Source organism: Cydia pomonella, chromosome 1, assembly GCF_033807575.1.
Source record: "Cydia pomonella isolate Wapato2018A chromosome 1, ilCydPomo1, whole genome shotgun sequence".
NCBI classification, from domain to species: domain Eukaryota; kingdom Metazoa; phylum Arthropoda; class Insecta; order Lepidoptera; family Tortricidae; genus Cydia; species Cydia pomonella.
The window spans coordinates 2,330,594-2,352,174 of NC_084703.1; the positions used below are offsets into that span (position 1 = coordinate 2,330,594).

The 21,581-nt window shown below is 38.2% G+C and overlaps 1 protein-coding gene across 1 annotated transcript in view; it reads right to left on the bottom strand.

Annotated features, from left to right (window-relative positions):
• LOC133526687 (laminin subunit gamma-1) overlaps nucleotides 1-17,486 on the bottom strand; it is a 57,314-nt gene extending 39,828 nt beyond the window's left edge. The window contains exons 1-6 of the mRNA XM_061863400.1: nucleotides 17,279-17,486; nucleotides 4,663-4,781; nucleotides 3,877-4,034; nucleotides 3,136-3,253; nucleotides 2,108-2,291; nucleotides 519-709 (exon numbers count right to left, since the gene is read on the bottom strand). Of these exons, the coding sequence (XP_061719384.1) occupies nucleotides 519-709; nucleotides 2,108-2,291; nucleotides 3,136-3,253; nucleotides 3,877-4,034; nucleotides 4,663-4,781; nucleotides 17,279-17,404 (896 nt within the window). The 5' untranslated portion in view covers nucleotides 17,405-17,486. The remainder of the gene's footprint in view (nucleotides 1-518; nucleotides 710-2,107; nucleotides 2,292-3,135; nucleotides 3,254-3,876; nucleotides 4,035-4,662; nucleotides 4,782-17,278) is intronic.
• Nucleotides 17,487-21,581: the final 4,095 nt, after the last annotated feature.

Below are 21,581 nucleotides of genomic sequence, written 5' to 3' on the forward strand. Positions count from 1 at the left end.
ATGTTTCGTACTCGACTGTTTTCTCCTCGAAAACTTAACTAAATGTAACGAAATATTGAAACCTAAATGGTAATTAAATTATCTGTGTCGGACTGTTATGCTTTTTAGGCTAATTGATGTCTGTTTTAATTAGCATGCTTCTGCTTGCGGCCTAGTGAATTAGGCCAATTTTGCGAATATTTGAAGTGCACTAGCGCCTTAAGGAACAAAAATATCAAAAAAACCAAAACAGTCCGACACAGATATTAATAATAATAATAATCTGTGTTATAAAAATCATTGCTCTAGCTTCAAAAACCATGGAGGAAACAGTAGAGTACATTTGTACGGAGAAATGACCACTCCTGTTGCCTCTTAAGTAAGTTAGGGAAGTAATTAGGGCGCGGGTTCAAACCCCGACTCGTAACAATGAGTTTTTCGGAACTTATCTACAAATTATCATTTGATATTTGCCAGTTGAATCCGAAGCAATATGTAGAAATGCATCCAGAAATTAAAAAGTACTTTTATAGACGAACCTGCAAGTCATAACCCCGTTCTGTCGGTCGCAGATAGAAGCGTGTCCGTTGCACGTGCACCTAGCACCAACGGCCACGTCAGCGATGGCGTACCAGTACGACTGTAGCACGGAGCTGTCGCCGAAGATCTCGTCTCCAAACGTGTTCAGGCGGTCCAGGGAGATGCGGATGTCGGTGGCTGTTACCCATTCCTGTATGTAAGAAGGAACTTTAAACCATCCTATCGACGATAATCAGCTAGAACGTTGATGATTTTATCTACCTGAACCTATGAATATAAACAGCTACCCAACATGAGTATTGTCCTCCGACAGGAGTGTACGACAGGAGCCCGAACCAAGATTGCAATTGTTAACAGAAAAACGAAACAAAATGCTACAATTGAGATACATTATTTATTTTTGAAGACCGGTTTGGTCTAGTGGGTAGTGACCCTGCCTACGAAGCTGATGGTCCCGGGTTCAAATTCTGGTAAGGGCATTTATACGTGTGATGAGCATGGATATTTGTTCCTGAGTCATGGATGTTTTCTATGTATTTAAGTATTTATAGATATTTATATATTATTTATATTGTTGTCTAAGTACCCTCAACACAAGCCTTATTGAGCTTACTGTGGGACTTAGTCAATTTGTGTAATAATGTCGTATAATAATATTTATTTGTATCCTAGCATTTCACTGTCGCGATCCTGCGCAATCTTCCGCTAGTCATCGGCTTGATCGCGCAATTCGACCGTAACCTTGGTCTGAGACGATTCGACGTCCCGGACCAGGAACTATTTCTCTATCAAATGAACTTAAGACATTGCTGTTTAGCATGTATGTATAGCATACTTGTGGTAGAATGTTCACGATCCCAGGACGCCTCCCCAAATCGCACGTTATGAGAAACGCCAGTATGGGTTTACTGGGTAGGCTCCTCCCCCTCCTTCTCAGGGGAATGAGCCGGGGGGTAGGAGTTCCACATAGCCCCCTTGCCCCAAATGGATTTAGGCCAAAGGCCCGGGCGGATGACGCGTAGAGTCAGACCAAAATAAATCTGAATCTGATATTCTAAATGTCAAACTTCTATTAAATAATGACGTATAAATAACACTTGCACTGCGGGTGCTATCAAAATCGTTGCAGACTTGTCTTAGTCTGACTCTAACATCATTCCCACACTGACAAAAGAAATACATTCATAATATATACAGGACTTCTGTCTAGTGTCTAGCATATATATTATAAGCCCTCACTCACGCTGCCACTAGAATAGCAGAACAAAAAAAAATTGTTTTCTAGAAATTGATCAATTTGGTTCCAGTCATATTTTTCATAGTTTTGTATGTTTTCTTACCTTACTTGCATGTAGTACACAACTAAACCGGTAATTTATAATTGCGTAATTTACATTTCTATGTAATAGTTTTCTTAGTAATGTAGGAAACTTTAGGCCTATTTTTAGTTCATTTACTTTAGATATATTTGTAAAAGGCTGTTTGTTTTCTAAATAAATTAAAAAAAAATTGTCTTAAAGAGAGAAGTAGTACAGAGAACTGGAACACTTTAACAGCCTACCGATTCAATGTGGCACAGATATCTTACCTGAAGTTCAGGACTGCTGTCAAACGTATAAGCCGACGGTCTTCCCTCCAGAGTTGAGAATAGCACGTTACCACCGGAAAGAGGGGCAATGTCGGAATATTCGCTGGTACAGAGGGCCCGTGTTTCCGCCTGTAGGTCGGCCGCTCTTTGCTCTTGTACACCGTACATATCACGGCAGGACGCACTAGACATTTAACAGAACATATTAGTTACCACCGTATCGCAATTTGCAATGGCTTACTCGCAACATCAACTCGGCCTAATGTGTCAATTTGTACGCCTATTTGTACGATTCAAGGTAGAATAAGTTTATGGCAAAAATTCCATTTTTGGTACAAGCTTTTATCGCTGACTGTACTTTTCTTTCCACAGGCAACTGGTACTCATCGAGCAAATTCTAAAAACCCCAAACACAATTAGGTTGCGTTGTTTTATCACAGAGTTCCTATGTCCACCTCTTGTCTCCATCATCAGATCAGCTCGATGGTACCATAATATTGCATTGTCACCCGACTTACATATGTATGCAAATTTTCAGCTCAATCGGAAACCGGGAAATGGATCAAATTTAACTTGCAAGATTTGATTACAAACAGACAACGGTCAGGGTATATAAAAGCTTGTAAAAAGCGGGGAGCGTAAAGAATAATTTGACTTAAAAATCAACTGTATTATTTATGGCACTTTTCAAAAGTGTTGCGAAGGTTGCAGGTGTATGTGTTATCCAAAAAGACACCCACCCAATTAAACGGAAAATTGCAACGCAATTTTTCGACGCTTTAAGTAGGTAATGTAAGAATTTTAATACACACTGCGCAAATACCAAATCATACTTATTATTACTCTTAGGAAAACATACATCTAGAGTATCAACGCTTAACGTAACTTGTAGTATACAACTTTCTTCTGGACTAGAATATTCGTAAAATCAATAGCATTTTCGATTTTGACTTCACTAAAGACACTATATATTAGAGAATTTATCATAGGTACAAAATACAAATATAGTTCGTTCGTTCGTTCATTACCTAAAGTACTGGTACGGTTCCCACTCGGAGTTTTCACTGGCGCGCCGATAGATGGCGAAGCTCTGCGGACGCGGCGAGTAGAAGACGATACGGATGTATGTGATGTCGTAGGACTTGCCTGGAGACAATGGATACTATGGATAAAATCCAAATTCATCGTGGTACAGATGTAGTGAACAATCCTTTCCCATCGTATTTTCTCGGAAACGTTCGTATTTGTCCTGCTACTTCAGTCAACCTCAGTACTTTTTGTACTGGGACCGACTGAAATAACATAACACGTTCGTTCATGCGTTTCCGTGAAAATACGATGGCAAAGAATTATTCACTACATCTGTACTTGATGATACCGACGTGATTCCTGATGAGAAACTTCCAAGACTTGTTAGGTCAGAGAATAAAATTGTTGGTATTACGACGTAGCACTCCAAAAATTTAAAATTTTTGGGACGATTCGATTCGAAGACGATTCATTTAGAAGTTTTTATAAGTATCTCCGACCAAAACCAAAAATGTGAATGTTGAATGTCAACCGAGTGACATCCTTACCCCTAGAGTGCAAAACGTTCATGTTGATAAGCGAGACCAAGTGCGGGTTGTTCGAAAAACTCACACAGCTGGATGTTAATGTCTGCTTTATCCGGTCTTTGGTCCTCGAAACGTCAGAGGTCAATTTAAAACTTAATAACACGATTAAGTCCCGTTTTAAAAATAGTGAAAGTTTAAATCAAGTGTTCTTACCTAAATGCAACGTCAGATTGACCTGGTTAGGGTACTGGATCCCCTCCTTCATGGTCTCCGACTGCCACCAGGTGATGTCGTTGTGCGAGTCATAATGCGTGTCGGTGAGGAATTTGCTGGAGAACTGCCCAGGTTTACAGGTTTCGCAGGATCTGAAACTAAGGTTGAAATGTGTGATTAATTCATCTGTTCTTATTGAAACCGCATATCTGCTAGGAAGTCTACCAACAGAGATTTTTTTTTTTATATTATAGGACATTATTACACAAATTGACTAAGTCCCACAGTAAGCTCAATAAGGCTTGTGTTGAGGGTACTTAGACAACGATATATATAATATATAAATATTTATAAATACTTAAATACATAGAAAACACCCATGACTCAGGAACAAATATCCATGCTCATCACACGAATAAATGCCCTTACCAGGATTTGAACCCGGGACCATCAGCTTCGTAGGCAGGGTCACTACCCACTAGGCCAAACCGGTCGTCGTTGATGGCGAGAGAGCTGTGACCGCTTCTACTATCGATGCCGTAAGCCGATGCGGTTAGATACATTTAGCGAAGCCTTCTGGTAGCGCAAGGAATAACAAACATTTATCCGTCCGTGTCCGACGAATACTTATTTGAGGTGCGAGACCCCTCGGACCGCGAGGCCATAGGCGATGGCCCACGTCGCCCACGCTTATCGCCGCCCCTGAGCCCACCCCCCCATGTCACAAATAGGCGCCTTTCGTCGAGTTGCAGAAAATCGTCCGAATACAATACAATACAATGTTACCTGCTCGAGGACCCAGCAGCCGTTTGCGTGCAGAACTGCGTTTCGCCGCGGTCGCCACATGTGTTCGTCGCTTCCATTGGTACCTCGTAGGCCGCGTTCACGAATTCGGGGATGCATCTCTGCGGACACGGTAAAAGTAGTTAACGGACGGCTTTAATAGGCCTCATGGTGGCTAGCTGGGATGACAATCTCTACCCTGCTTGTCGCAAATGTATGCATTATTAAAAGAGGACAAGATAAACAAGTTTTCCAATGTGATAACCGCTTTTGCGATAACCATGCACCTGTTCGGCACCGACATAAACGCTATCGAGAACGTAATTTACTTTCTATGCATCTCGCTCGTACTCGCATATAAGTGCGAGCGAGATGTATAGAAAGTAAATTACGTTCTCGGTGGCAAATATGTCAGTTTTGACACTGTCAGTGACTCATGGTACGGGTACTTACATCGACAAATGTCAAATTAAGGGATGACGAATGCTACGAAGTCATGTGACTATTTTTACACATTATTAACGTTTCGATTGTCGTTTTCTATCAAATTGATTTGACAATTGTCATTTTAAAGCGCGCACTGTGGCGTACGGGAAGTCACCAGGATGCTTAGTCAACGGGACAATCATTAACGCTCCGTAGCGTAGCGTAGCCATCTCTCTCTATCACTCTTCTAAATTAGTGTGATAATGACAGTTGCATTTCGTTCGCTACGGAGTGTCAACCATTGGCACGTTGTCTACCCAACCTTAGTTCGCGCTTTACAATACCTAAATGCACTTCTCAAGTCGTGTTACGAATGTAAGTAGTTATTTGAGGAGATGGATGATCACCCGTCTTCAATAAGTTTTTAAGTTTATTGTTATTATATGACACAACTTTATGTTAACGTTTTAGTGTCTCACTGTAATACTGTGTAATCTGTTCGAGTAAAAAAAGAAAACAAAATTGGCTAGGCCCCCTGGATATGTAAACCAAACGCGTCTGTAACATTTGCGTTTTGCGTTATTTTTACAGCAAATTCACCTAAAAATTTGAATAGTTTTTAAATCCGGTGTATTAAACGCATAATAATGATCGAAGGGAGAAATAAAACAGCGGACATGAAACCTTATGAATAAAAAGATGCTAAAGCATTGGCAATTACTGGTTAATAAGACATTCGGTAATAGAATAGCTAAGGTAGAAGTACTAGTGCTCGACGCTGCACTAGTACTCGACATGGGCACTTTATGTCAAAGTTCGAATACAGAAAAATCTTCGTTGTTCAAATTTAACCTATATTTCCATGAAATAAAATGCCCATGTCGGTGACTAGTGCAGCGTCGAGCACTAGTACTGCTACCTTATATAACATTTAAAAATTTCGCGTTTTGAACACATTTTAAAACATATTTAAAACCAGGTTTGTCGCGAATTTATTTTGTTGTCTTTATTTCCGACACTGGTCGAGGTTGCGGATAACTGAGGGCCTACCGCGGACCACGTTCGACGTGTTGCCTCTCTGTCGCACTTGTAAATTCGTACGTAAGTGTGACAGGCAGGTATGTTCCAGCAAAATGTCAAATCAGAGATTCGTGTAAATACCCGACGAAAATTCCTATGAAAAAGCCGCGACCCGAAGCGCAAGTTCGCGATAGATGTAGTTTTAAATATGTTTAGAATAGGGACCGTGCGCGTTGGAGGGTCTGCCATCTTGTGGCCTGAATCGGAACCATAAACATGCACATGTACACGTCACGTGTTTTCTTGTACATAGTAGGTTCTGCCATCTTGTGGGCTACATCGGAACAAAAAACATCACATTTACGCCTCGCGCCAAAAATCTGACGGCTCCTGTGCTGCCTCCTACAGTTCATGCACGCTCCCTATAGTTGGTTATTGAAGGCCGATAGTGGGATGAGGTATGACATCATGGCAGCAAAACGTTTTAACAATCTGTCTGTACGGTGAATTAATTTGTGTATTTAATTAATTGGATGCACTTGAACTATAGGCATAATACTGATGATAAAATGCCGTCGGTAAGTTTCAACATAGTGAAAGTTTCACATTGAAACATTTCGGTAAATTTTCACATTTTGTGTGTATGTAAACACTTTATTGTACGTAAGATATGTTAAGATAGAATAAAACAGAAACCCTACACACAGGCTCTTACTTAGTCCAACAAATATCGCTTGCCATCCAGCACGGCAATGCGGCAAGTATCTTAGGCACTTTTGGACTGGGAGTCGGAATGAGGTTGATATTATAAGTAGAGCAGTATATTAATTCATTTTAGAAGTTAAAGTCAGTTTATTCAGAGCCTACTGTACTAGTTTCTACACAAACAGCCTGTGGGCAGACTACACGTAAAAACGGTACAATGCTCTGCGCGTTCAATATAATAACGCGTACAGGGTGCTGATGGGGTTGTCTAGATTCTGTAGCGCGTCAGGGATGTTCGCGGAAGCGCGGGTAGACTGCTTTAACACCACGATGCTCAAGCGAGCCACATCCCTGGTGCGCACAGTACGGGCCAGCTCCAACAGCATCCTGACCATGCTTGCGGACAGGGTTGATGGCCTATATTTAAATAACTGCTGCATGACTCGTGCGCAGGAATAAGTGAGTACCTAGGCGGATTTTTTTGAATCAGCTTATTTATTTATTTATAAGAAACTCAAATATAGTATATAGTTTGCTATAATTAAATACATATGTATATTAACATTAGCATTAAGATAAAAATTGTCACTAACACAAAATGATCCAAGTTGGTCGTGAATAAATAATTTATTATTATTATTACTTTTTTTGGCTTAGTGTTAGTGTCTTTTTTGCTTTCTTTTTTGTCTTTTATGTGCATGCGTTTTTGTTTTAGAATGTAAGTTTTGACATAATGTAATGATTTTTGTGCTTAATTGTTAAATTATAATTAAAATTTTGTGGAAAAAACACATAACATAAAACAGAATGTTGGCAATGTACAAAGGCGGACTTATTCCTATAAGGGATCTCTTCCAGTCAACCTTTATTTTTGTATGGAGATATAAATTATTGGTTTCCAAAATTAAAGTTTCCTTAGGGCCGATACAGACGGACTGCAACCCGACTACAACTTGTATGGGAACTGCATGCCAACTGCACTCCAACTGCAACGTCGACGTGCAGTTCCCATACAAGCTGCAGTCCGTCTGTACCGGCCCTTAAGGATAGGAAAAGGGAACTATGAAATATTCAATAGTTTTTTTTTTTTGAAACTCCGCCGCTGCGGCGGTATCATGGTCGCATTTTTATCACTTGTCATGTCATGCGTCACTTTCGCACTTACATACTTGTTAGAACGTGACAGGCATGATGACAGATGATAAAACACCGACCATATTAGCCCTACTGGCTCATCTATAGGTGCATAAAAATATCCTCAAAAAAAAACACATTTTTCTGGAAGTTTCCTTTCCTAAAATTAAATTTGCAAGTCTAAGATAAATCTCTGTACCTCTTCTTATGAAAAATAAAAGGACCAAGGCTTGCAGTTTTAAGTTTTAAATATTTGATCCGTCAGAGCATTAGCTGTCTGTTTTCATAAAAGTCATAAATTTTCACTAGAATGGTCATATGTCTGTGTAGGTACTGCTACGTCGTTTTGGACCCGGGTACGTCCTTAAACTACGTCCAAAAGAGAGGTATGGGCATTGTGAATTTCATCTCGCTTTGTGTGGTAGGGCACAGCCATTGGATGTCATTCCAGATCTAGAGCAGAGCCCAACTGGGGAAGTACCTCCACTTTACAGAAAACCGCAGCCAAATAACACTAGACCCTACTCATACTGTTGTGTTCCTGCCGGTAAGTAAGGTTGCCAGAGCTCAACGAGGGGGGGCGGGTTTAGGGTCGGCAACGCGCATGTAACTCCTCTGGAGTTGCAGGCGTACATAGGCTACGGAGACTGCTTACCATCAGGCGGGCCGTATGCTTGTTTGCCACCGACGTAGTATATAAAAAAAAGTCACGGTTGTCACTCGGTCGACTCAAATGGGCCCCTGTTCATAGTAAAACCATAAAACCATTACAACCGGTGACTTCATAACAGTAATAAATAATGTACTATGGAGTTTACAACGCGCGTTAAAATCTCAGAAATAGCAGCCCTAAAATAGACCACGCGGCTTGAGGCCATTCACACCTGCAAACTTACTGATGCACCCGATTCACACCTGCTTTGCAAGCGCAAACTTTATTACTTAAGTATAAAGTCCAGTTTTGAATGATGCGGTTTTATAAGTTGCATGCGTTCCTTTGTCGTGAGAGTTCCTAGATTTACTTAGGGTTGGGTCTATTTTGTTTTTGTTATCGTTGAGTTTTGTTTTTGGTTAGACAGATAATAGTGATAAGCTTATCTTATTTAAATAAATAGACTATTCAAAATTAGCAATTTAAGTGATACCATACCTCTGTGCATTATTATTTATTGTGTACAATACTACTCTTTATTGCACACGTTAATACAAAAACTATACAAAGAATACAGCACATTAAGAATAGGTAAAATACAGGCGGTATTATCGCTAAAAGCCGATCTCTTCCAGACAATTAGGTAGCGGAATTTAATATAATAATAATAATTCAGCCTATATACGTCCCACTGCTGGGCACAGGCCTCTTCTCATGTGCGAGAGGGCTCGGGCTATAGTCCCCACGCTAGCCCAATGCGGATTGGGGACTTCACATACACCTTTGAATTTCTTCGCAGATGTATGCAGGTTTCCTCACGATGTTTTCCTTCACCGAAAAGCTAGTGGTAAATATCAAATGATATTTCGTACATAAGTTCCGAAAAACTCATTGGTACGAGCCAGGATTTGAACCCGCGACCTCCGGATAGAAAGTCGGACTCCATATCCACTCGGCCGCTTTTCGGAATTGAATAAATACTATTTATTTTTTATTGTGCATACTTAGATTAATTAGTAATATTATGATAACGAACAATAAATACTTAGTACTCATATTAAACTAGGTAATATATAATGTGATGTGCTCATGTCAAATATGTTCATGATTCATGAATAATAATGATTAATGATGTTAAGGTTATTAGTCGAAAATATAAAACGGGGCAAATAATTTATGAAGAGGAAATACCAGCTGAGCCAATTCTTGGATTTGAGAAATTTATGTAAAAATCCATGTCAAATTGCAGCTTTCTAGCACTAACATTACGGAGCAAAGCCGCGGACATACAGACGGACATGGCGAAACTGTAAGGGTTCCTAGTTGACTACGGAACCCTAAAATGGTGAAACCCAACCTTGGTGGTTTTGGACCCGGGTATGTCCCTAAACTACGTCCCAAAGAGAGGTACGGGCACGGTGAATGTCATCTCGCTTAGTGTGGTGGACACAGCACAGCGGATGTCATTCCAGATCTAGAGCAGAGCCCAACTGGGGAAGTACCTCCACCTTACAGAAAACCGCAGCCAAATAACACTGGACCCTACTCATAGTGTAGTGTTCCTGCCGGTGAGTAAGGTTGCCAGAGTTCAACAAGCGTGCGGAGTGTTAGGGTCGGCAACGCGCATGTAACTCCTTTTGGAGTTACAGGCGTCCATAGGCTACGGTAACCGCTTACCACCAGGCGGGCCGAATGCTTATTTGCTACCGAAGTGAAGTAGAAACTAAGATCCAGTTCTTTTTAAAATTTTCTGGTTCCTTTATAGTATTTTTCACATAGCTTGGTAACGGTGACAGCTGTCATCTCAATACAAATTTGCGCTTATGTTTATAAATTGTATGGATCTCACAGCTGCCTCCGTACCCAAGCTATGTGGAAATATAATAAAGGAGATTTTTGACAGTTTTCAGTATTTTATTTTTATTACTTTACTAACTGAAATTACATTTTTAATAAAACTATAACTATTATACACAAATTGACTAAGCCCCACAGTAAGCTCAAGAAGGCTTATGTTGTGGGTACTCAGACAACGATATATATAATATACAAATACTTAAATATGTACATAGAAAACATCCAAGACTCAGGAACAAATATCTGTGCTCACCACACAAATAAATGCCCTTACCGGGATTTGAATCCAGGACCATCGATTTCATAGGCAGGGTCACTAACTTCTTATATACTTACTTTACTCTTTGGTCAGCCCGGTCGTCAAAATATGTCATATAGTGTGTTGGACTAACACTAGGATAGACCGGTCATTAAAATATGTCATATAGTGTATTGGACTGACACAAGCCTAGGCCGGTCGTCAAAATATGTCGTATAGTGTATTGGACTGACACTAGGCCAGAGCGGTCGTCTAAATATATCATATAGTGTATTGGACTGACACTAGGTAAGACCGGTCGTCAAAATATGTCATATAGTGTATTGGACTGACACTCGGCCAGACCGGTCGACAAAATATGTCATATAGTGTATTGGACTGACACTAGGCGAGATAGGTCGTGAGAATATGTCATATAGTGTATTGGACTGACACTAGGCCAGCCCGGTCGTCAAAATATGTCATATAGTGTATTGGACTCACACTAGCCCAGAACGGACGTCAAAATATTTCCTATAGTGTATTGGACTGACATAAGCCCAGGCCGGTCGTCAAAATATGTCATATAGTGTATTGGAGTCACACTAGGCCAGACCGGTCGTCAAAATATGTCATATAGTGTATTGGACTGACACTAGGCGAGACCGTTCGTCAGAATATGTCATATAGTGTATTGGACTGACACTAGGTCAGACCGGTCGTCAAAATATGTCATATAGTGTATTGGACTGACACTCGGCCAGACCGGTCGACAAAATATGTCATATAGTGTATTGGACTGACACTCGGCCAGACCGGTCGACAAAATATGTCATATAGTGTATTGGATTCACAGGTACAATAGGTTGTTGTAGTTCGTTGGTGCCTATGATCTATAAATCTATAGTCTGCCTACAAATCACAGATACTATTAAAGAAATTCCTTAATAAAGAAACACAATACTTTGCAATATGATACCAACGTAAATCTTAGTCAGCATGGCGTCGACTATTCACACAGATCATATTACTCACAGGGGAATACCCTGAAGTTCTACGTAATCGGATTTTTAACCTCCGATTCATACCCTCTTCCCCACCCTACCTCTCTGAGCGGTTCAAGTTTCCAGCAGACGATAGTGACCGATCACCGACTACGCTTTAGCACCGATCTTTCCCTCTCTATCTCGATTCATACAGATTGCTTGCAAAACTTTATTTACACAAATAAATAGTTGTGTAAGTTTTGATACATACAAGTAAGCATTGTAAATTAATGATTTAAGTCAGTACTCACCAACAAAAATAAGTTTATTTAATGTATGAGTAGGTATGAGACAACCAGAGACATGTCAGTCGCTTCGCTTGACAGACAGATGAAGTGTGCGAAAGGGAAGCCATGACGTATATGAACAAGCCATAAGTGCAAAAGAGGCAGACTACATATGAGAAAACGTAACCAATTTTGAGTTCGAAGGCGGCCGAGGCGGCCAAAATCATATTGCCGTATTTTATAACGTGAAAAATATAAGCGAATCAAAAAGAAAATTATACATTAAGTAATTTAGTGACGATGGTGTCATGTTGTGTGCCGGGTTGTAGTATTTCAGGGCCAAAAAAACCAGGAAAATACTCATTTCACAGGTAATTATGATAATCCTAGCGAAATTTTCGTAACGATATTTTATCAAATTAACAGCATAAAAAGTTTAAAAAACCAATTATAACAGTTCATTATAAGTTTTTCTTCAATTGTGTGTTAATATTTCATCGTATTAGTCAATAATTTAGAATATTTTGTGTAAAAACCTAAACTGTTACTTTACGCTAGGGCTTGACAAAATGTTCATATGACTGTATCGATAACTTGTCGGTATATTAGTAGGTATGGAATTAGTTGTTCACAAGACATCATTAAGATATTACCTTTATAACCGACTTAAAATAATAACGATTGTTATAATACCTTTTTTGAACGTGTACATGTTTAGCGATAAATTTAAACTTCACTTTCCAACACAGTACTTACATTTTAACCACTTTTCCACGGCTTTGCCGCCAACACAAGGAAACACAAGACAGCGTATACACATCCAACCCAAGTTGTCAGCAGGAAAAGGGGCGAAATTCAAATTTTCTTTGGTAAGTCAACTCTTTGCGAACACATTTTCAAACAACTTCAACTTTATCATTTTTAACTTTTTCAAACACATTTGAAAAAGTAGTCGATAAAGCAGTTAAACATCGATAGATTATTAATATGTTGTAACATGACATCACTATTTTTGTTCGCACATAGACAATTTACGCACACACTTGCATTTTATTTTTGGTCACACTTTCCAAGTTTGACAGTCGTTCTATACTATCCTATTTCTATGGAGACAACATTGTTAGTTTTATTTTAGAGCGCACTATTCGCCAAAATATTGTCCTCAGTTTGGCGAAAAAATATGTATACCTAAGTTAATTAACCCTAACCTACCTAGCCTACCTACCTACCTACCTACCTACCTACCTACCTAGTTAAGTTAATATGTATACTTAAGTTTAATTTTGAAATAAATAAACAACGATCATATTGCAAATCAATCACCGTAAATTAGACCATCGCAATGACGACCAGTTTGGCCTGGTAGTGACCCTGCCTACGAAGCCGATGGTCCCGGGTTCAAATCCTGGTTAGGGCATTTATTCGTGTGATGAGCATGGATATTTGTTCCTGAGTCATGGGTGTTTTCTATGTATTTAAGTATTTATAAATATTTATATTTTATATATATCGTTGACTAAGTACCCTCAACACAAGCCTTATTGAGCTTACTGGGGGACTTGGTCAATTTGTGTAATAATGTCCTATAATATTTATTTATTATTATTATTTATTTAAATTCTATTAAGCTTTGGAACGCGCTACACTTCCTTTGAGCACGACCCACGATACGACGTCGTATCGTGGGACGGTGCGACGTCGTGTAACGTTGCGACGTCGTGTAACGTTGCGACGTCGTGTAACGTTGCGACGTCGTGTAACGTTGCGACGTCGTGTATCGTTGCGACGTCGTGTAACGTTGCGAAGTCGTGTAACGTTGCGACAACGTGTCGTAAAAACCTACGACAAACTGTAAGTAAGCTTTCTGTCTTTTTAGAGGTAATAACAGAAAAACAACTTATCACAGGTACTCAAAAATATCTGAACACGCGCTCTAACACCTTGAGAATAGAGGCGTGTTCAGATATTTGTGAGCGCCTAAAATAAAGCGAGTAAAATGGAACTTGCAAATTATGTAAACAAATATGACAGATTTTGTTAGCATTTGACGTATAACCTAAAAGTTTTACGATAGTTGTTTTCATTGAAATATTAATTCTTGTCGACCGGTTTGGCCTAGTGGGTAGTGACCCTGCCTACAAAGCTGATGGTCCCGGGTTCAAATCCTGGTAAGGGCATTTATTCGTGTGACGAGCATGGATATTCGTTCCTGAGTCATGGGTGTTTTATATGTATTTAAGTATTTATATATTATATATATCGTTGTCTAAGTACCCTCAACACAAGCCTTATTGAGCTTACTGTGGGACTTAGTCAATTTGTGTAATAATGTCCTATAATATTATTTATTATTATTATTTATTTATTTTATCAATAATTAATTGATATAAATAAAAGATTTAAGTATATAGATTGTTGATAAAATCATGGTTGGGTACAAAAAGTGCGAGATTACGAAGAAATGAAGGTAAATTTGTTTGTTTACATTATGTGAAATTAATATTGATTTCCACTTTTACGTGGCCAGTTAGGGGGCGTCCATTAATCGCGTCATATTGTATAGGGGGGGGAGGGGGTCAGCAAAAAATCACCAATGATCACCACAGGGGACGGGGGGGTATGGACACGTATCACGTGTATTTTTTTTTTTCATCTGTGCTATACTGTATTATAGTCAATAAAATAAAAATAATAGTTTTCCGCCCTTCAATTATATCGAAAAAAATACACGTCATATTGGATGGGGGGGGGGGGGGGTCCTGAAAATATCACCAAAGATCACCATGGGGGAGGGGGGGTCTAAAACAAGCCAAAAACGTATGACGCGATTAATGGACGCCCCCTTAGCATGATATACTACTGTACTACATATTCTGTCTTTTATTCACGTATATTTATATAAATTCTAACAAAATGACCATTATGTTAAAACAGGATACCGATAGCGATAAGTCGCTTCCCTACCGATAAGTTGGTGTAACGACCGCCCGCGCGATAACCTATGAACTACTAAAAACGGTCAATAAAACGATATTATTTTGGGTCACTCACAAATCCATTCATCTTTAATTTTGGTATATAATTGAATACCTAAGTCTCATGTACGGTCACATGTGAAAATATCGATACGAAAAACGGGCCAATAATATGTATACACGACTTTATTGCCCATGTTTTTTTTTACATATTTTTTGGCACTTTTTTCGTATTGATATTTGCAGACGTGACTGTACTCGGGTTTGAACCCCGGCTGGTACCAGATGAGTTTTTCGGAACTTATGTTCGAAATGTCATTTGATGTTTACCCGACCGGTAAACATTTTCGGTGAAGAAAGAAACACATCGTCAGAGTAAACTGTGACAAATATTTTTGGACACAAACTAAGATATGGAAGATTATTCCAGGACGGTTGTTCATTGTAGCTGACTGTACAATTTTTTTTTATACTACGTCGGTGGCAAACAAGCATACGGTCCGCCTGATAGTAAGCTGTCTCCGTAGCCTATGTACGCCTGCAACTCTAGAGGAATTACATGCGCGTTGCCGACCCTTAACCCCCACCCCCCACGTTGAGCTCTGGTAACCTTACTCACCGGCAGGAACACAACACTATGAGTAGGGTCTAGTGTTATTTGGCTGCGGTTTTCTGTAAGGTGGTGTACAAATGTAGAAGGGGTGGATTTTTTTTTGTTTTTGTCTCCAATAATGTGTCGGACTGGATCTTTTTGTATGGGCTGACATTTAGTTTATATTTTTTCTCAAGAGAATTGTAATCGACAGCTAGAGAAACATCCATTAGCACTCTACTTTTTTATTTGATAAAAGGCAAAAATAGAAGTGTGACAGAGTGGTCAGAAACAAGACAACACAGCGGTTGTAACTCTACAAATTTGATAGGACTCTACGTGTAGAGTTTAATTAATATTCAAAGCCTAGACATGAACTTTAGTAACTCTACTATTGACTTTACCTATGTATACCAAAACGTCTAATCAAAATGATAAATTAATAACAAATTCATCTCATTTTGATATCATTCGCTCTTGCATCTGGCTCGTATTCACTTAATTAACTATTGGTGCAAGCGAGATACGATGTATGAATCCTGCTCCCGTAGGACGAAGATGGTCGGCTCTTTATCATTTGTCACCATGCCTGTCACGTTCTAACAAGTATGTAAGTGCGAAAGTGACGGGCATAGTGACAAGCGATAAAAATGGAACCATGCTGCCATCGCTGTGGCCATATCGATAGTCATATCGATAATAAATAAATAAATATTATAGGACATTATTACACAAATTGACTAAGTCCCACAGTAAGCTCAATAAGGCTTGTGTTGAGGGTACTTAAACAACGATATATATAATATATAAATATTTATATATACTTAAATACATAGAAACACCCATGATTCAGGCACAAATATCCATGCTCATCACACGAATAAATGCCCTTACCAGGATTTGAACCGGGGACCATCGGCTTAGTAAGCAGGGTCACCCACTAGGCCAGACCGGTTGTCAAAAGAATAAGATTTTCTCGTGACGATACAGGTTGAAACGAAAGGAAAGTCCGAAGTATATTACAATACATAAATAACTAGTAAAATATGTTTTCCGCTAGAATTGAGTTATTGTTAATTAAGTATTATTTTAATAAATATATTTTAATTATATACAGAGTGGGTCATATAACACAAACTAATACAAAACTTGCTAATGGAAAAAATCGCAGAGTTGGCTCTAATTTTGCATATATTTGATACCTCATTATTTCCTTAAACGTATTCAATTATTAAAATATCCAAACAAAATAAAAGTTCCAATATCACATATTTTTGAACAAACATCGAACATTAAAAGCGCAAACACTTTCATCACTCTAACGAATAAATCATAAATACAAAATGTGTTGTTCCAAGGTAAAAGACACACTCCGTTTACGCCCGACAGAGCCTTTTGCTTGAAATATTAAATAATAACACATTTCAAAACCTAAATAATGTATTAAAAGTCACAATTTCTCTCATAAAATACAAAATCATTGCTCCCAAGCAAAATATACCAGTTTCCATGGAATTATCTTCTTTTAAATTAATCATATTTGCTTGAGAATCCAAATATGGTTATCTATTTCATAGCATAAACTTCAGAAAACTTCACTATAATTGTATAAGTTAATCTAAAGTTGTTTATACTTTGTCTATATTTCAAAAGTTGCCAAAGACTCGTGAACCAAAAGCATTTCTACTTAAACCATCGCACATCGCACAGCAAAACTCGCATAGCAAACAAATATCAGTAATCTCACCTGAGGCGTTCCATCGAAGTCGTAACACGAAGCCAGCTTACTGTTACCAGGATGCTGTGTGTGGTACAGGTCTTGTGATAGACCTAGGGTTAGGAGGCCTAGGAACGCTAGGACGCATGGTGCCATGGCGTGCACGTAGGCCGACGGACGGGCAGGCACTGCGGGACGGGTGGGAGGCGGGCAAAGAGTTGGGGGGGAGAGTCGGCGTGTGGGTACGAGCCTCTGTGAGGACATGAATACATTAAGGTGGATTGCTTTCCTTACAAAAAACAATTGCGTTTTATTAAGTCATTACACACTTACTACATAAATATGTGCGCATCTATCTACTTTAGAATATCCGTTTGCGCAAAATTGATAGAAAAACTTTGTTCCATACAAAAATCACGCAAAAAACTTTATTTTGGTAATACATTGATTAAATATATAAAAAAATTGCGTGATATCTGTATGAAACAAACTTTTACTATCAGTTTAGCACAAACTAATATTGAAAAGTAGATAGATGCGCGCATATTTATGTAGTAATAGGGTGTAATGCCAAGGACTTCATAAAAGGCAATTGTTTTTTGTATGGAAAGCGAACCACCTTAACCCATATGGCTCATTTATTTTGATAGCCTGAAAAAAAAAGAGTAACAAAGTATTGTATTAAATACCACTTTCTAATGTTGATTAAATTTGATAAAAATATTATAGGTATAAAAGATAACTATGCATTTTAACGAGATATTTCAAAGCCATGTTGCTTAGCCATGACGTTACGCTGTTTCCCTCGTATTAGACAGACATTGACTTTATATGACTCTGATCTGAAATAAGATTATGAAATGAAAATAAAAACTCTAAATTTACATTACAAAATAAAATATTATTATTATTTAGAAACCATAACATCTTCATGTTTAAGTTGAATTTGGTTGAATATATATGGAGCAGATCTGCTCCAAAGCATACCAAAGGTTAAACTTAAATAGATATAGCCAGTCAAATAACTCTGCCAGGCCTAAATCCAAAAACTTCAGTAGTGAAGCTCGTCCTAGGCGTCATATTAGGGTGGATTGTGTAGACCTGGTCAGTGAGGTGGTAAGACTGTATGCACCTGATGCGCGCGGGCGCCTGCGCAGCGCGCCGCTGGCTGGCAGCGCCGCCCGCGCGCAGCGGGCTGCTGCGCCAGACGCCGCTACACACCGCAGTCACGCTGCTCAACTCTGTGCTTAATGTGGCACCGCACCGCACATTGATGTGTTCACATCAAAGTGGTCACAATTTATACAAAAATGTAAACGAATATTTGAATCGCAGTATTAACTAAGTAGTCTAATGTAGTGATTTTACATATTAGGTTAAGTAATAATGGTTAATATTAAGATTGTAATGTATTGGCGAACGCTGTAATTAATTTTTTTTTTTAATAATAATAAACAAAACCCATCCTACTGTGAAGTGTGAAGGATGTACGTGTGTTGTACTGCGTTTGTATTCCCCACCACAAATAGATCGTATCCCTCGTTACAGTGCCTACTATCTATTGTTATTAATACTCTTTGCCACGCCAGACGAGTCGGGAGATCTGAGCGCGGCACGGCGCGCCGACCTCTTTTTGTAAAGGGCCCAAAAGGCCCTTTTGTTGAATGGCATGTGCGGTCATTCAAAATGGCAGGTTTCTAGAATATGCCCATTTGAATTTAGAATCGCATGCGGCTGATGCAATTAAGTTTAGGCCATTAAGTTTGAAGGATATAAAAGTGCTGTAAATAAGTGTTAAGTAAACGTCATAATTTCGACGAAGAACTATGACGATTAAAATAACGCTAAGCATCTGGGCTGGCAAAATCGCTGCCAACTTATCTTGGTCCAACTCTATTATAAGCCATTTTATATACCTAATTGTCAGAATACAATATAATGTATATCATGAAGTAAAAATAGAATATTTTTATTTAAACATACCACTCTAAAATTAGAAGATTTTTTTTTCAAATATAAAATTGGCTTTACACGATTTATATGTGTCATTCTCAATCAAAAGGTACTTAACTATAATTTATAATTGTAGGTATTAAGTTATGGCTGCCAGCATATAGTTCAAAACATGCTCTTTTATATGCAAAAATAATCAGGCCTCTAAGTTTAGTGCTTATTATTCAATGATTTAATTTACCATGTAAATGTACAGTTTTGAGATATTCGATTTGAAGTTGGAAAGTTCAAAAGACCAAGTTCTAGTGCGAAGTTATACAGATATCGGTTTAAAACGTTATTTAATCATTACATTCCTAAAAAAATACTTATTAATGTCTAATATTTACATATAATTGAGATATTATAAAATAAAGCGCGTAGGGTATCGAAACATGTAATAGAAATGATAGTTATTTACGATACAAGTGCAGAAAATAGGAAATTCACAACGAGTGGTGATAAATGAAAACACGACCGAAGGGAGTGTTTTAAATCGGCACGAGTTGCGAATTACCTATTCGCACGTATATCGTACAACGTTTTACAGTACATATGGCTCTTTGAAGTTACGATATATGCACGGAAAGTGCTCATTTCCGCACGTGCGCGGGAAAGTAGCACCATATGTACTGTAAAATATTTTTGATGGTTCTCTGCCAACTTATATTACCCTTGCACGTCTATAATATAGGGATGACAATAAAAAACTTAAACCAGCTCCAATGTTAAAAAAAGTTTTGTTTAAACAAAACATCGTTCTTATAAATCTCACATAAAATCAACATAATAAACTGTCAACAAGCATTGTCCACATTAGTTTATGCATAAAATTAACTAAAAAGTGTAAAAATAATAATATGGGAAAATTTCCAAACGGCTCGTTTCCGAAGAAAACGAGTAACGCAAAAAAATCAAGTTTTGAAAAATATTTATTTACAATAACAATATACATAATGGATATATACAGATGATTACTATAACTAGCTTATATCAAAAATAGGCCCTTGAGGCATTGTACAAAGGATGCTGGCGGCATTTAATCGTTGTATCGCAATACTGATACGTTGTGCGAGGAAGCCGCCAGCTCTTCCGTCACCAGTTACGTCAACCAGACGTTTCGCGATTTCTCCAAAAAACTTGTGCGCGCTGGGACCCCATGGACCTTGAGTTTCAACGCCAAATAGTACAAAATGGTACTCTTTACTTTACCGAGGCTCTTATAGTTATTACGTTTCAAAATTTCGGCGCTTTCCGCCGCTGCGCCCGCTTTTACCTTTTATCATACCTACGTTTATCAAGTTTCTTACATTTTATTGAAAAGTAAATTGTATCATAACTATTAATATATTTCAGAGTTAAAATTAAAATAGCAATTGTCTTGATCTTTCATACATTTAGGACAGTCTAATGTAATGTGATGTCACGTTACAATATTATTTTGTTAGAGGCGTTTCAATCGTCGAGTGCGAGCGTCAGACTTTAACTCTCATTTCTGACCTTTGTGTTGCTTAAATGCCATGAGTCCTATATAGACATTTGATCCTCAGGCAAATCAAGATCGATTGACATTATTTACAAAAAAACTGTCAAGTAGCCAATATTCCTTTGCGTGCACAACCACAGATAAGATACTGACATGAATTTGGACAACCCTAAATAGTAGGATAGTTACATACATTAGAAAGGGACAACATGATTCGTGAATCGCTGTCAAACTTCGGTTATGTAGGAAGTTTCTTTTCTGTACAGTAGATAGTACTATTATTAGTATCCTGTTTATGTGCAATAATGTGACACACATACAAACATACATACATACATACATACATACTTTATTTATTCTGTGTCCGCAGGCAAAAGTCAAGTCGAAAGAGTGTCAAGTCAGCTTTAAGATGAAAATGGAGGACATCGCCTTTTCATACAAACGTAGTCCTCATTTTCCTCTTTTCTTTTTCAACCACAGATATGCCCCTTACGTTAGATTTTTTTTTTTCAAATTTTTTGTTATTATAAGATTTAGGGGGAATTTGAAAAAAAAAATGAAATCTGTTTTATGCTCCTATTTTTCACAATAATAAAAAAATCGAAAACAGTCAAACTTAGGGGAATAGATACCTATGGTTAATATATATCAAATTATAATATTATATTATTAAAGGGATAAGTTCGGCTTTGTACTAATGATGAGTGTTCTATTTCCTGTTTTGTTTTCATTTCTGTACAATAAAGAGTTTTACTACTACTACAAATCATGCAAAAAAACATACTGTCAAAATCCAAAGAGGAAAATGAGGGCTACGTTTGTATAGAGAAGCGGGCGCCCCCTTTTCTTCTTAAG